This window comes from Cannabis sativa, chromosome 7 (assembly GCF_029168945.1).
Source record: "Cannabis sativa cultivar Pink pepper isolate KNU-18-1 chromosome 7, ASM2916894v1, whole genome shotgun sequence".
In the NCBI taxonomy this organism is placed as follows: Eukaryota; Viridiplantae; Streptophyta; class Magnoliopsida; order Rosales; family Cannabaceae; genus Cannabis; species Cannabis sativa.
Window position 1 is genome coordinate 3,826,730 of NC_083607.1, and position 17,670 is coordinate 3,844,399.

At 32.3% G+C, this 17,670-nt stretch overlaps 2 protein-coding genes across 3 annotated transcripts; both read right to left on the reverse strand.

The window, feature by feature from the left end:
- Positions 1-1,952: 1,952 nt before the first annotated feature.
- LOC115697973 (glycine cleavage system H protein 2, mitochondrial) lies at positions 1,953-5,238 on the reverse strand. Of its 2 annotated transcripts, XM_030625149.2 has the most exons (3): positions 5,014-5,238; positions 3,841-4,100; positions 1,953-2,337 (listed from the first exon to the last, which is right to left on the reverse strand). In XM_030625149.2, exons 1-3 carry the CDS (start codon positions 5,090-5,092, stop codon positions 2,209-2,211), a joined length of 468 nt encoding a protein of 155 aa, XP_030481009.1. In that variant the 5' UTR covers positions 5,093-5,238; the 3' UTR covers positions 1,953-2,208. The 2 variants fall into 2 exon arrangements, with proteins under 2 accessions (XP_030481009.1, XP_060957563.1); XM_061101580.1 differs by lacking the exon at positions 1,953-2,337 and having other exon boundaries at positions 3,570-4,100; positions 5,014-5,230.
- A 3,088-nt stretch (positions 5,239-8,326) lies between these two features.
- Positions 8,327-12,085, reverse strand: LOC115697435 (serine hydroxymethyltransferase 3, chloroplastic). The gene is made up of 12 exons (XM_030624437.2): positions 11,893-12,085; positions 11,159-11,443; positions 10,871-11,069; positions 10,609-10,783; positions 10,403-10,520; positions 10,192-10,304; positions 9,951-10,073; positions 9,618-9,722; positions 9,442-9,528; positions 9,251-9,358; positions 9,051-9,123; positions 8,327-8,950 (listed from the first exon to the last, which is right to left on the reverse strand). Exons 2-12 carry the CDS (start codon positions 11,391-11,393, stop codon positions 8,676-8,678), a joined length of 1,611 nt encoding a protein of 536 aa, XP_030480297.1. The 5' UTR covers positions 11,394-11,443; positions 11,893-12,085; the 3' UTR covers positions 8,327-8,675.
- Between the last annotated feature and the right edge of the window lie 5,585 nt (positions 12,086-17,670).

Consider the following 17,670-nt stretch of genomic DNA (forward strand, 5'->3'; position numbering starts at 1 on the left):
GGACCAGCCCTGCTCATAACTAAGCAATGATTTCTAAACAAGACTGACGTATTTTGACTCACCCGGAGTATCTTATGGCAAGGGTGGTTAAGGCAAAATATTTTAAGCATGACTCTTTTCTCACTACACCAAGAAAATGAGGGTATTTCTTTTGTTTGAAGGAGCATTTTGTGGGGTTGTGAGGCACTAAATAGAGGCAAATTCACCCATAGAACAATTTGTGGTTGTCTAGGCTTTCTACGTTAAGCCTATTACGCCATGTAAGGAACTTGGGAATGATTGGAGGGTGGCGGATTTTATTGTAGATGGAAGATGGAATGATAGCTTTGTGATACAAATTTTTTGGGAGGTTGATTGTGGTCACATTCTCAACATTTTGCTTAGTTTTCGTTCTATTGAAGATCAAGTGCTTTGGCATTTCACACCTAGTGGTTTGTATTCAGTCAGCTCAAGAAAATCTTTGGACCAGTTGGAGTGGGAAATTAGTCTCTGATTTTCTTGTTGGTTTGGTTGACTTGAAACCATGTGGAGATGTTGAGGTAATTCTTGTAGTCCTTTGGTTACTTTGGTTTGAAAGAAATAGGGTGAAGTATGGGCAAAATACAAAAGCTACCAACTTAAATAATTGTGGATGCATGTATTTTGTTATGAAGAATGCTACCGTCAATCTCCTGTTACAACCTCCAAGTCAACTTCCACGTCCAAAAACATGTCGGAATAACTTTTTTTTTTTTAATTTTTTTTCACGGCGGTTTTTGTTATGCTTACAACATCATTCCAGTAAATTTTTGAAAAATTTCAAGTAGTTTACATTGCTGAAAATACTTTTAAAGTTTTTTGAACACCTGAGGTAAACTGGAATATCAGAAACTTTATTTTCGGTACTGTAAATTATTTAGAATTTTTCAAAAATTTACAGAGATGATATTGTAACTATAACGAATACCGATATGAAAAAAAATATTTCGGCATGTGATTTCGAACGTGGAGATTGACTAAAAGATTGTAATAGGAGATTGCAATTAACACTCCTCTTTTGTTATAGGACTTTCAAGAGGTTGATCAAAACTTTAGAAATTATTCAAAGTTGAAAAGTTGTGTGCACCACAATAGAAATCAAATGTAGATGATTATAGTTGTTTGGAAAATTCTTATAACCTTGATTCTGAAAAGCTCAAAATGAATATAAATGTTGGTATATCAGGGAAAGAGGATTAAAGTTTTTTAAATGACTGAGGTTTGAAAGTGACCATTTAAACGCTATCTTGGCTACTCAACGGGGTTACAATTGTTTTGGGGCTAAGTTGAAAAGTACTACTTTTATTAATCAATTAATCAAATTTACCTTTAATTTTATATTTAATTAAAACATACTTCTTTTTATATATATTGTAGTTTGTACCCAAAATACCTTGACGAGAATCACATGGAAAGTATCTTGAAGTGACAAGGGTAAAATTGGTACAATATTTAAAAAAACGAGTTAAAAATAATAGATTTTAGAAAAAAAGGATAAAAATAAAAATAGACAATATAAAAAGATATATAGTGTAATTTCCTAAGATGATATCCTTGCCGGGGATAACCACCATTTTACATTTTTGTCATATTTATTCATGTCATTTTGTTCCAAAAAAATATGGTTGCCCATTATTTATTTTGATGAGGATTTTGAGCTTGGTTAATGAGAACTCATCTTTCCAAAAAAAAAAAACTTAAATGTAAATTTTTTATTTATTAAAAATATATATATAAAAATCTTTAAGTTTTATTATTGATAGTTAAAAATAATAAAATGTAAAATATAACATTTAATGTTATAACTATGTAATTGACAAACTTTTAGTATGTACAAATTTTTAGCACTGTTAAAGTAATTATTTTCTAAAATAAGCTATATTTTAACAATACTAATTTGTAGCACAAGATGCTCTAGACTAAGATATCCCAAATGCTTCAAATTTTGAAATAATATTTTGGTAAAGCTAAAATGTTATGCAATAAAAATTTATGAAATGTTAGAAAGACAGATTCATTCTTAATCTGAATGCAAACATTAAGCTTACTTTTTTATGATGGCTCACATGGAAGTAATGAAATGAAAACACAGATAATAAAAATTAGAAAAACTCCACTTTTTGGCTTCTTCTTAGATTGATGGATGTAATAATAACAAAGTCATGAATGGGGCATATGGCATTGCATTAATCAGTGCTTTGCATCTTCTTCTTCACAAAACTTTGAGTACTGCTCAGAGTCCATCAACTTCTTCACTTCACTCGATTCGCTTATCTCGACCTTCATCATCCAACCGTTCTCGTATGGACTTGCATTGACCTATATCCAGAAAGAAAGAAAAGAGGAGCGAATGAGAAAATAGTTAAGAAAATGAAGCAATGATTCTAGGTGGTACACTGAATAATATAAAGAAAGATAAATTTCGCCTTAAAAGATACTCGAAGAAAGAATCAAATGATGAATTAGGCCCCAATGATGTAAGCAGCAAAGTACTTTATGTTGATGTTTTTATTTTCAATTTACTCTGTATCGGGAAATGGCAACGAGGCTATGGTGAATTTAATTTTAACCATTTTATGTTTGAGGGTTAGATCAACAACATGAAATATTGGAAATTTATCATAAATCTGCACGACAAAACTTTGCTTGCGAGGCATTGTTGAACTACTCCAAAGAGTCGAAACAAAAACAAACAAAAGAGGTGAATGGATTAGGCTCTATTAACACTTTACTACAATGTGAGCCTAAGTAAGCAAGTCAATGGAATCCAATGTAAGAAAAATGTAAGTTATTGTTGGGGGAGAAAACAGTTGCGCCTAACTATTGTTGGAAATAAAAAGGATGGTAAAGCACAAGACAGAAGAATCTCAATCAGAAGAGAGTTAGATGGGCTTAACTCATTTTGTATTGTCAACAAAATCAAGTAACTATGAAAGAGAATAATTAAACTGTGCCCCCTCTCAGGCATGATAAAACACACCTGCGGTTTTATTAAGCTAAGATTAGATGTTTTTTAAACCATTTAAATATAATTACTTGAGGGATTGATAGATAAGAACTTAATTAGCCATGACAGCATGAATTCTTACTTTTGGTCAAGAACAAAACATAGAGAGAAGCTCTATAAGATGTTTAAGTTATGAACACAAGCAGAAAGAAGACATTCAGATGATTCGTATGTTATGAACAGGAGGAGAGAATCAATACAGAAGTAAATAACTAGTGGTTAAATTCATTTGAGAGAAACAGGCAAGACCTAAGAACCAAAATAAGAGAGAAATTCTATATGCTGCACCAGCAAGTTGTAAGAACCGAAACTACAACTGCAACAACTCAGAGTCATACAGCTAAGAAATTATTCAACATGGGTTTGGTGTATATAAATTCAGTTCATAACTCTATCTGTTGAGTAGTATCAATGCGGCTAGGGAATCAAACTTATTACTCGAACAAAGACTCAGTATCACTAATTAGAATTGTAATAAAACCTTCAGGGCTTATACCATTTTTTAAGCAGAGAAAGAATAGGTTGTCTAGCACTACAGCACATCTTTTATCAAAATGAAAACTAATTTCATAAAATCTTTCACTGTTCAACTTAAATTTAGCTCAATTTATTGACACCGTCAAACTATATTATGAAGAATAAAAAGGGCACAGGTTCCTTAACTCGATATGAGATTTTCTTAATGAGTTGAATTTAGCAAAGGCAAAAAAACAACAAGAATAATCCAGGAACACTAACTCAATTAGGAACCAAATTCTCACAGCAGCAATGTGCAACCGATAATAATTATAAAAAACATGATGGTATGTACTCACCAAACCAGGTGATGTGCTGAGCTCCTCATTGACTTCGACCACCTTTCCTGATATAGGAGAATAAATATCACTTGATGCCTTGACACTTTCAACAGCACCAAAACTTTCTCCTTGTGATACAGAAGCCCCTACTTCTGGCAATTCAACATACACAACATCACCTAAATGATCTTGAGCATGATCTGTTATGCCTACAGTAGCCGAATTTCCGTCCACTTTCACCCATTCATGGGAGTCAGCATACTTAAAATCCTTCACAACTGCAGCACACAAAATTGATAAATAAGGCAGAAACAGCAGAAGCTCTTAATCCAAAACTTAAAACCGGAATTTACATTATTCAACACAATAGCTCACAATACTGCCTGGAGTTTGTTATCCCTTTAACTTTAGCATTCCCAACAATATATACACACATACATGAGAGCAGTCCCTACCAAAGGACATGGCAACCAAAAGAAAAACAATTTTAACTGATTTTATTTCTTTTAAGTAACCTCAATGTCAATAATATATATATGGTTCTGTGACTATTTTATGTTGGCACTAATTTTCAATAACAAAAGGAAGATTATCTATCCTATATTTTAAATCTCTATCTCAATTTTGAATAACTCAATGAAATAAATTCTCTCTCCCCTTACATAATGTCCTTACATAATGGGAACTAAAGAAAATGTGATATCAAAGCCATGTTAATCAAAGTAAACCAAATGACCATAAAATAAATTCATGTTTAATCAAAACCCAGTTGAGAATCTCATAAGAAATTTTAGATTGAATGGTATTTTATCTAGCTTAAATATCAATCCACAACAAGGTTATTCTATGATAATTATAAGAACCTTTGAAGAACTATAATGTTAGAAATTTGCTGAATCAAGAAATAAATCCCCACCATGAAATTTCTTATATGAAACGGTAAATACTAAAATCTAAAAATAAGATCTTGTAGGGGCTATGAACAAGATCAAAGCATTTTCACGAACCAAAACATAATAGATCCAAAACTCCACCGATACCGACAAACCCCACCGAATTACATTTTCTCAAGGATCACTATCACTATCACATTCACATACCTTAGTATTAATATATATACACACACATAATTTATGGTGGTGATCAAAGTAATAATAATAATAAAAAAAAAAGAGATGGGTATTGATTTACCAGAAGCAAAGCCTCTGTTGAAGACAGAGATTCTTAGGTATGAAGCAGCCCTTGAAGCCCATAACATCCTTGAAGCCATTTTTGATTCAGATTTTCTACCAAAAGAGGAAAAAAAAATATAGAAGAAGAAAAAAAAGAGTGTTTTTATAGAGTGGTAGTGCTAAGCTAATCTTCTCTATAAACTTCACTAGGTTTATAATATATATTTTAGTAGGTTAGTTGGTTGCCATAATTTTGTTTTATTTTCCATTTTCTAATTTCATAATTATAATAGTTTTATATTATTATTATTATTATTATTATTATTTATAAAAGTACCTTTTATATTATTCCAAGAAAATTGAAGTGTTTTTTTTAGTAAAGTTGGATCCCACAAATACATTCAAGATTAATAAAATATTCCTTACAAAAAAAGGGTGCTTTTCTATGGTGCACTCATAGTGTTTGGGATATTTAAATTGTTATAATTTTTGTTTTTTTTTTTCTTTTTTATGATAGTGTATATTATAGTTATTTAATATATTTTATAAAATTTTAAAATAATTTATAATATATAAAAAATAGGTTTTTTATAGTATATTTTACACATATAACATAAAAGAGACACTTAATTTACTTTTTGAATTTTATTTTTGATATATTAATTTTTTCTTATAAAAAATGATATTAAATTTTTATTTTTATTTTTAAATTTGTAAAATATTTTAAATAATTACAATGTGTATTTCTATATAAAAAATAAATTAAAATTATTTAAATGTGAAAAATAAAATTTTCCAGTTTTTTTATAGACATTACAAAATTTATAAGTGTTATTTTTGTTATTTTTAATGTTGGAGATTTCTAGTAAATATAATATTGCAAACATTATATAATATCCAATATTTTTATTATCATCTAAAATAAAATTTTAAAAAAATATATGTGTAATTAAAAGAATAGTAAGGACAAAAAAAGTTGGCATAATCTATTTTCTTAAGGTAATGGGTCAATTTGTCAACAAACCCATTGAGCAAAGAGTTGGTGGGAGAGTGAGAAAGTGACACGAGTAGGGCTAATATGGTAATTTCAGATCATCATGGTCTTCCTCGTCACGTGACACGTGATGGTTTCGACTGTATCATCTCATTTTATATTATTTTAATGTAATTACAGTTTCTTCCTAATTAATATGTTTTTTTTGCATGCTTCCCCTTAGGGTCTTATCCCGTTTGATAATACCGGCACTCGTTGTTGGGATTGGGTTAAATTTCTTTGTAATCTCGGTAGTAAGGGGTTTAATATTGATGAGGTATTTTTATATACAGTTATTATTGTAGATCAGGGCCGGCCCTGAAACAAAGTGGGTCATAGGGAAAAAAAGAATTTTTGGGCCCTTATGTTAGAAAAAATATAGTATTTTTCAAAATTAGTAAAAAAATGTATAATTTTAAAAGAGAAAAAAACAATTTGGACCCCTGGGCTGAGTGGGCCCTAGGCACAAGCCTAGTCCGCCTATGCCCAGGGTCGGGCCTGTTGTAGATACAATTTAGAGAGCTAGAAATGACAAGATTTGTAATAATAATCTGTTTAGATTACTATATTAATTTTATTACTTATTGTTATTCAAATTATGGTTACTCTCTTGTGTCTACCCCTCTACTTGTGGACTGGGTAAAAATTAATTGTGATGTGATAGTGGGGAGTAGGTCTATGTGTCTTGCTATAGTTGCCAAGGACTCTTCAAGGATGATTTGGTGGGCTTGTACCGAGCAACAATCGATTGACAAGCCTCTCACCAGAGATAGGGTCAACCCTAAGCTAAGGCGGACTAAGTCTGCGCTTAAGTCTCACTCATTTCAGGGGCCTAAATGAAAGAAAAAAAACTTTTAATAAATATATAATGTTTTTTCATAATTTTTAAAAATGTAATTTATTCTTATAAAAATGGCTAAAAAAAGAAGAAATTATACTGTATATTCACTTTTCATTTTCTATTTTAACTTTTATCTTTCTTTTATATTTATAATCAGTTTTATAAGTCATATCTCCATTATGTATATTAGGGACTCTAACTTTGATAATTTATGTGAAATTATATTTGGTACTCTAATTATAAAAGAAGGTATTTATCAATTATAATTATTTTGTAATTATATTTAGTTAATGTGTACTAAAAAATAGTAATTCTCAATTTATCTCAAAAAAAAATTATTTTTCTAATCGAGAGTTGTTAGTCACTAAGCAGCGAAGTTTGTTATCTTTGAGAGTAATTTTAAAGTGGTTATCAAAGGAGAAATTTGTAGGTGGGATATTGGTAGCTACATTCAACAGGGCAACTCTCACCTTTCGTAATCTTTTTGGGTTGCAATTTTTTTAGAAATTTTAATTTTATTGCTCAAAATATTACTAAAAGGAGTTACGCTCTAAATAATTTTTATCTATGAAATGTTTCTACTTCAAAAAATGTTCAAAAACCATGTATTAGTGTATAGTTTTATTAGGCTCTTCTTCCTAAAAATACAGTTTTAGACCGTTTGGGATTTATAAAAAGCTTAATTAGAATTTTTACCCACTAAACTTTGACATGTATAAAATCATATCCCCTGAACTTTTCAGACCGTTAAAAAATTCCCTTGAACATAAATTTAAGAACATTTGTCCAATTTCATTTAATTTTACTAATATGACGGTTGTTCATATAGTAAATCATGCCCCTCGAACTTTGATATCGCCCCCAATCTTTCAAAAGTATAAAATTGTGCCCCCTAAATTTTCATCCACATCAGACTTTGTTTAGTAAAATTGAACAAAAGTCCTTAAATCCAACAATCTCAATAATTTAGAAGGAATTTTTAACGACCTGAAAAATTTGAAAGGTATAATTTAGTACATATCAAAGTTCAGGGAGCAAAAATCTAAGTTAGCCATTATAAAATAACCACTTATAATAAATTTTTTTAATTTTACAGTGACTTAATTCATATAAAAAGAATATTAACGAGAACTTTTTATGTGATTAAATTATCAAATTGTATATTAAAAAAAAATACACTACTGAGGCTACAGCCCCTTCTCTGATGGGATCCATAAAGGAGAGAAGAGAAGGAAGATTCCTTTGCACCATCACTTAAAGATTTTATCAACAAAAAAAAAAAGAATTAATTATTAAATTATTTTTAATTTCTGAAGAAAAAAATTGTAATAAAAAATAAAATTTTCAACACACTGATACAATAAAAAAAATTATGTTGATCTAATAAAACAAAACAAGTTATCTTATCAAGCTCATTGACCAAAAAGCAGAAATTTGGTGAAAAATAAAGACTAAAAATGAGAGGGTCAAGTTAAATAAATAGTATTCTCCCAAAGAAAAAGGCAGAGGAAATTGTTGTTCTCCCACAACAAACCAATGTCACCAAAAATACAATGAAATGATTTATCAGCTTCTTGAGACAAAATTCCATAAGTGTTTTGTATACAAAACCATGTGTAGAGAAGAGACATTCCTCATCCACATTGAATAAATTATCTTGATCACTCACTCCCCCCCTGGTGTCCCAAAATCTGTCATCATCATGCTTCGACTGACTGACGACTATATTATTCATGCAGACATTTTCTTTCTTTACCTCTAATCTCAAAGACCTATCACCTATGATAAGTGTTTGGTAACATACCTCTCAGACTCCGGGAATGGGGAACTGGGTTGTCAAAGCTTCAACTCTTGTTTGAAGATCTAACACCCTATTCGATAATGGGAAATCTGGTGAAGTAACAAACTTCATAAAATCTTGGAGCTTTGTACCCGAAGCTAGCTTTTTCGCATCTCGGGTTATCTCCACACCCTCGTGAATGAAATCTGCAATTGCTACGAAGTCTTTCTCCTTGAATCCTCTTGTTGTCATTGCAGGTGATCCAATTCGAATACCCCCTGGCACTAGTGCGCTCTTATCGCCTTTTTCATTCAAACATTTGTAGTGTAAGATTGACATAGAAATTACCATAAACTAAGAAAAGGGAAGAGTATGAGGAATGGATAACAAAGATATACTTACCGGGTACTGAGTTCTTGTTGAGAGTGATGGACGCCATGTCCAAAATTTTCTCCACACGAGCTCCATCCATTCCCTGAAGAAGTTGATTTATATTTGCAATCAAAAAATTATAAAGTACAAACTAAGATTTCATATATCTAAAGGCCAAAGATCAAATACAGATTATTGATTAACCAGCAAGAATACAAAAAGAAACTTACTAATGGCCTAAGATCAACAAGAACTAAATGGTTATCGCTTCCACCAGAAACAAGTTTGTACCCCAATTCTGTCAATCGACTCGCAAGAGCTCTACAATTAGAGACCACCTACAAGACAGAGAAGCCATATTAATAAAGGCATGTCTAGAATGATCAAGATAAAATAAAACTTGAAAAAAAATATGCAGTACATTCTTCTGGTAAGCCTTAAAGGCTGGTGATTGTGCATATTTCAAGCACACGGCGAGCCCCCCAATAGTGTGGTTATGAGGACCACCCTGCATAAAGAACGAAACCAAATTTTTACTAATGACTCGCTTAACAAAATAATCAAAACTGTTATGACAAGTCAGCAAAAAATACAGACCTGTAGACCTGGAAATACAGCATTGTTGATTGCAGATTCTAAATCAACACCAAGAATGGGGTCCTTCCTGAAGAAAATCATGCCACCTCTTGGGCCTCTCAGAGACTGAATAGAGAAAATCCAACTTTGTCAGAAGAAATGAACAGAAAGCATACATTTTACTATTATAAAAAAGGTTTACAATATAAATTGGAAATAATTTTTTGGACGCAAATAACTATCACAAGAAACTGTTTTCCGAAGTTTCCATTAACATCAAAAGACACTAATCCTTAGACCTTAAACAAAGCACAAAATTTCTTGCCAAAACAAAGGATGGTTGGAATAGATTACCTTGTGTGTTGTTGTAGTCACAATGTCACAGTATTCAAAAGGATCTGCAACCACAGAAGCTGCTACAAGTCCACTTATGTGAGCCATATCCATCATGAGGAATGCACCAACAGAGTCCGCAATCTTCCAAGGCACAACAAATGCAATCAGTAGTTTTTCTTTGATGAATGAAATAAGTTTGTTGAAATGAAGAAACAGATTATTTAGTACAAATATGTGCAACTTGATAACAAACTCTAACCTTTCTCATCCTAGGATAGTCAAAATCTCGAGGATAAGCACTGGCACCAGCAATAATGAGTTTCGGTCGAAAGAGAGTTGCTGTTTTCTCAAGCATATCATAATCAACAATCCCTGATTTAAATTTGGAGCAAAATTAACACTCACCATCAAAACAAGTGATCAACAACACAAGTATACTCCGAGTTGAAATTATCAAATAACAAACAAACCTGTAACTTCATCAAGTCTGTAAGGCATGGACTCAAAATAAATTGATGTTCCTGAGACTCTTCGTTTAGCTGTCATGAATCCATGTGATAAGTGCCCTCCATGAGGCAAGTCCAATCCCTAAGTTAAATGCAAAAATATTAGATAACTCAAGAGTTGTTCAAAATTTCAATGACCAACAAAAGTTAACAAGACTAAAAAATCATACCATGATTCGATCATGAGGGCTAAGAATTGCAGTGTAAACCTCAAAATTAGCAGGAGAACCAGACAAGGGTTGAACATTAACACCCCACTTTTTTGCATCCAAGTGAAAAGCATCTAAAGCTCTCTTTTGGCAAAGAATCTCAAGCTCATCAATAAACTCATTGCCCCCATAGTATCTAAACATATATAACAAATAAAAATAAGAGCTAAAACTCACCATTAAAAATTGTAAGCTTAGAGGGAACTAAACTAAAAGCCTTTACCTTTTCCCAGGTAACCCTTCAGAGTACTTGTTTGTTAGACAAGACCCAACTGTCTCCATAACTGCCCTGTAAGTAAAGTTCTCGGAAGCAATAAGCTCAAGGCTTTTGAACTGACGTTGCTTCTCCTTATCAACAATTTGACGAACCTCAGGATCAGCCTCACTTAGGCTATAGTCAATAAAGCTACTCCCATCATCCTCTGTATCAAAACACATTATAGAATAATAAATAAACATTTATCAGGGTGAGTGAGCTCCCAAAAGGATGTTCAAAAAATCACATGGTTACCAGTAACATCCGGAGCAGTAACGGAGACAGAGGAGGGAGAGGAAGAGGGTCTCCCTGAAACCAAGCTTCCTTCGACATGGGAAAGTTTGCAAGGCTTGAAAGAGTTGAACTTTATTTGGTGTGGAAATTCATTGATAGGAAAGAAACCCTTTTGGGGAAAAGCTGCTCCTTTGCCCCAAAGAGGTTGTTGAAGAGAACCTGTTACTGCAGAAGTAGCTCCAATACAACCCTGCATAGTGGACTGGTGAAGAAGGTGTTACTGTGACCACGTTGGTTGCCGGAGACCTGAGATTTTGGGTTTTGAGATTTTCACATAAATAAATACATAAAATGGAAAATAAAATATTATAGTATTCATGGTCATTGTCAGTGTGAGGTCCAAACTTTACATGTAAATTTATATCCAATACAGTATATGCTACTCAAATCATCAATACTAACTTTGCGAGAAAAAAACAATCCATTCCATCAATACTGATTATTAAAAACATATAATTATATAATAATCAATTGTGCAGAAGAATAAAAAAATCCTCAAAGCCACACACATTCATATTACTTACGTTAAGCTCTTTTATATATATACATGCAACATTCAGATATTCAGAAAAGACTATTGATACATTAGAAGCTCAACTATGCTGAAGAAAATAAACACAAACTCAGTCAGAAGACATTATTATTTTGCTGAAAGAAAAAAGAAATGGAGTTGGTAAAGCTAGCTTTGAACTTACGTGTTGGAGAGTCTCGTTGGTCTGGCCGGAGAAGTTCTATTGACGGCGCCTGGCGTTTCGTTGGTCTGGCCGGAGAAGTTCCACGGTACGGTGGCAACCACAGAGAGAGAGAGAGAGAGAGAGAGAGAGAGAGAGATGCGGCTGTCGAATAAGATTAGGGATTTAGGTTTTATTTTTATTTAGTAATATTATATTTATATTATATTTGATTTAGGATTTTTCTTAAATAAACTAAAGTTTTTGGTAAAATTGAGAATAATTACTCAAAATTTTAAGTTTGTAAGTGTTATACAACTCTTTTATTATTCTCAGTATCGACTCTGTTATTATCTTAAGCAAGTCACATTAATATTCTAGATCGTCTAAAAAGAAATATGTAATATGAATTACTTTTAAACGTTCTTATAATAAATTCAAAATAGAATTTGTACTGACAAAACTGAAAAAGAATTAAAATTTTGCAAACATTAGCTACTTATACGACTAAAAATAAATATTGAATTTAAATCGCTTACAAACTTAATAAAAGTATGGTAATAGTATCTCTATTGAGTAGTATACCAATTTTACTACTAATAAATTCATAAACTTACAATAATGCTAATATATTTTTGAACTTTTCTCTTGATACAAGTTTGTCTTGTCTTCTATCTATTAAAGGACAACACTTTTTTTTTTTTTTTGGACAACACTTTTTAAAGCATATAAACTATTATCATTATTATTATTAGAGTAAATAGTGATATAAGTATTTAAAATTTTAAGTTTGTAAGTAGTATAAATTTAGTGTTTATTTTTAGCGGTATATGTACCAAGTGTTTGTAAAACTGTAGTTTTTCTCTAATTTCGTTAGTACATACTCTCTTATACACATATAAAACCCAAATTTTAGATTATTAAGTCTAAATAGAAATATGTAATGTCAGTTACTTCCAAATATTCTTTTAATATATTCAAAACGGAGTCTGTACTGACGAAACTGAAATAAAATTACAGATTACAAACATTGAGTACTTATGCCACTAAAAATAAACATTAAATTTATATCGCTTATAAACTTAAAATTTTAGTTACTTTTGCCGCTACTTACCTTTATTATTATTAATGAAAATTTTCGTACCACAACTTAGACCCTCCACTAATTTGTACAAATTAATCTCATTAATTACATGAACTTCCCACTTTACCTTTTTTTTTTAAAAAAAAAAAAAAATTGTTAAAAATTAAAGAAACTTCCCTCTCTCTTCCTCTCTCTCTTCCCTCTCGTGCACCTCTCTCTCTCTAGAAAAAAACTAAAAAAAAGCTTCCCTCTCTCTTCCCTGTCGAATGTTTATTTCTCGGTGGGCGGTGATGGAAAACCGGAGCAAACCCCAATCACTCAAGAATCTTACACCATTACAATGGATAAGTTGTGTTTTAAGCATTTTGTTAGACTTTATGTAGTTTGCGTTTGTTATATGTGTCGTATTTGTTGAAACTGATATTTTTTTGTTTGAAATGGTAGAGATCTTGCAAATCTAGTTTTCTGTCGAAATCTGGGTTTTCCAGATGTTATCGACAGTTTATCGATAGAATATCGATGCTATGTCGATATCCTGCTAAGAAAGGTCAGGGATGACCATTATCGACATGTTGTCGACAATTTGTCGATATCATGTCGATTAAAAAGTAAATTAACATACATAAGTTATTTGAGAATTTGTCGACACAAAATTGTTGACACACTATCGACATGATGTCGACATTCAATCGATATCACACTTAGCAATCACAGAAAGCAATTACATCACATTGCCGCCAACATATCGACACACTGTCGACATGTTATCGATATTCCAAGTATGATCACGCCTATTTAGCAAACAAAATTGTCGACACAATGTCGACATCATGTCGACATGAGGTCGATATTATCACACAGAAAGCAATTAAATCACATTGTCTACAAAATATCGACATACCGTCGACAAATTATCGACATTTTAGGTCAAATTTTTTTTATTCTCATTGTGTCGACATCCTATCGATACACCTACGACATCCTATCGATATACATTAACAACACAGACAATTTTATTGGTCAAACTACTTTCAATTTTAGGGTTAATTTGCTTTTTAATCGACGTGATATCGACAAACTGTCGACAACATGTTGATAATGGTCGTCCCTGACCTTTCTTAGCAAAATATCGACATAGCATCGATATTCTATTAATAAACTGTCGATAACATCTGGAAAACCCAAATTTCGACAGAAAATTAGATATGCAAGATCTCTACCATTTCAGACCAAAAAATACCAGTTCCAATAAATACGACACATATAACGAAAGCAAACTACATAAAATCTAACAAAACGCTTAAAACACAATTTATCCATTATAATGGTGTAAGATTCTTGAGTGATTGGGGTGTGCTCCGGTTTTCTACCACCGCCCACCGAGAAATAAAGATCCGACAGGGAAGAGAGAGGGAAGTTTTTTCAATTTTTTCTAGAGAGAGAGAGGGGTGCACGAGAGGCAAGAGAGAGAGAGGAAGAGAGAGAGGAAGAGAGAGGAAAGTTTTTTTTAGTTTTTAACAATTTTTTTTATTTTTTTAAATAAAAGGGTAAAATGAAAAGTTCATGTAATCAATGGAATTAATTTGTACAAATTAATAGAGGGTCTAAATTTTGATATTGAGGGTTTTATTAAAGGCAAAAAATGAAATTTCTCTATATATACATAATTAATTAATTAGTGTGTTTAATATATACTAAAAAATTCACATATCACAACACTTATATACGTATAATTAAATAATTTAGTATTTTTGTACCTTGTTCTTGTTCTTCTCTTTTGTAAATTGTTATATAATATTTTTAATTTACTTATTTATTTCACTATCTTCTTAAATAATTATCACAAAGATAATAATGTCTCTATATTTTACTGAAGAATCTCATATATATTTTTTTCTTTTTTCTTTTTTATAACAATTATGAGTTTTTTATATTAACATATCATTATTTCATAATATTAACATATCATTATTTCATAACATATCATTAACATATTATTATTTAAAAATGTTACATATAAATTTTTTATTAAAACGTAGAGGTGTTCACATAACTTACAATTCGTGGTTTCAAATTCTAACTAATAATCCGGACCAAACCATTTAATACCTGACCAAATGAATTCGGTGTTAATAATTTGGTCAATCCGAACCATTTAAAATTCTCTAGTTTAGTCACGGTCTTAGAAATATCAATAGCAGTTCAAACCAAGCTAATTCATATAAGTATTTTATATATACTTAATATATATCTTGGACAAAATGTTCATATTTAGAAATAATTTTAGGTAAAATATTGATATTGACTTAATATTGTTATGATAATAATTGTTCATGATGTATAGTATTTTTCTTAATATTATTCTCTATTCAGCAAACAAGAAAGAAAAAAATAAAGGTTTGACCAGTAGACTCCATTTCCCAGTCCAGAATACTAAAATAGAGGAAATTACATTTTATACCCACTTTACTTTATTTGTTTTAATTTTTACCTCTATTTTCATATTTTTTTAAATATACCCACTTTTATAGATGATGTCCCCATTGGACCCCTTAGGTTATGTAAATTATATGCTAGACTTAAGTAGATAGTGAAGGTATATTAGGCAATCTACTCAAAAAAGTGGGTATATTTTAATAAAAAAATAATATAAGAGTATTTTTGATTAATGAATACAAAAAAGAAGTATTTATCAACTTATCCCATACTAATAGGTCCATATATTGACTGGACTGGGCCTAATTTTGGACCTTGCTGTGTGGGTTGTAGCCCAACAATAAAAGAGCATCTCTGCTTATATTTTGCAAGGATTTTTCTTTTTTCTTTTTTCTTTTAAATAGATGTTGGTTTTTATTATTTTTATAAATTTAACATTGTATTGTGAGTTTTTATTTTTAAGTTGCATTGCATTTTTTTTTTGTTTTTTTTTTTGAATTCCAAACAAGCAATTACATAGGATTAGGCATGTCACGCTCAATAGCGAGACTTACACAAGGGGGATTAACCCCAATCTAGATAGCACTAGCTTTGTTCAACAAAATATAATTGGCTAAACCATGAGCGATACTATTCGCTTCCCTATATACAAAAAAACACCCATAACCGCATCATTTAACATTAAAGCTCTAATACAATCTAATATTCCATCAATATCCCTACACCCATCCTCCTTTTTTTGGATTAATTGGATGGCATGAAGACAATCCGATTCAACACTAAATTGCCTGTATTTCCTTTGTATTTCCAGCGGAAGACCTTCCTTAATTGCGACCAGTTCAACATGTAATGGAGGGGCCTGCTGCTGCAAAGAAGTAGCAGTAGCAACATGCACAACCCCCGCAGAGTCACGGCTCACACAACCCGTGCTTGACCCACCTCCACTCGGCCTGGCCCCCCGTCAACATTTATCTTCATCAATCCCTGAACAGGAGGACACCACCTCGCACTTATTCGCTGCCTCTTACTACTCTCCTGCTGATGCTGGCCTTGAAACTCAAACAAGTACCTAGAACACCAGTCCACCACCTCGGCTGGCCTAGGTATTGTTCCACCATGTTTCGTATTGTTTCTAGTATACCATTGTTGCCAACACACAATAAGAAACAATTCATACTCAGACTTAGTCCATACCTTAGCAAGCCTAATAAGAAAAGCCATCACATCTTCATGCCCAACACGCTGTAACTTGTTCTTAAACCCGCTGAGTTGCCACACCCCTTTGTTTGCTTTGCAACCCCAGATAGCATGATAGACAGTTTCCTTCACCCCCGAATGACACTGCTGACATCCATAGTCAATATTCATTCCTCGCGAAGCAAGCGTTGCATTTGTAGGTAGCCATGAATGAGCCAATTTCCATACAAAATGCTTAACTTTTGGGGGGATGTTCAGCTTCCAAATCAACTTCCACCAGCCTTTTATGTGGCTGTCATCCGCTTGTCCTACCTCTTTCTTCAATTCAAGCGCCATTCGATACCCACTCCTGACCGAATACTTCCCATTGTTACTATAGTGCCACAAAATCTTGTCTTCCATATGGGAACTAGCAGCCGGTAGTTGTAGGATTAGATTCGCATCATCTGGATTAAAAATAGCACGAATGAAATCCTCATCCCAATCACCATTCAACAATTTCAAATCAATCACCCGTAGTTGCGAATGAATACTAGGCCTGTCATATACCTTGAAACGCCGAGGTCGGGGCAGCCATGGGTCTTCTACTATTCGAACCGAACTCCCATTACCAATCCTCCACCGATATCCACTGAGAATAATCTCCTTCCCCCACACCAAACTTCTCCAGACAAAAGAAGCATGCACCCCACACTTAGCCTCTAAAACTCCCTTGCTAGGGAAATAACTCGCCTTCAACACCCTACTACACAATGATGTGGGCTGTCGGATGCACCTCCAAATTTGCTTAGCAAGTAAGGCTTGATTAAACATCTCTAAATCCCTAAACCCCAATCCTCCTTCATCCTTAGGTTTACACAGATATTTCCACTTACACCAATGTGTCTCCTTATCTTGTTCAGTTGATCCCCACCAAAATCTAGCAACCATTCTGTGTATGCTATTAATGGTACTCTTGGTGAGCCGAAAACAACTCATAGTGTATGTCAGAATTGCTTGAATTATCGCCTTTATCAACACCTCTTTCCCCGCCATGGAAAACATGGAAGCCTTCCATCCCCGTAGCTTATTCCACACTCTGTTCT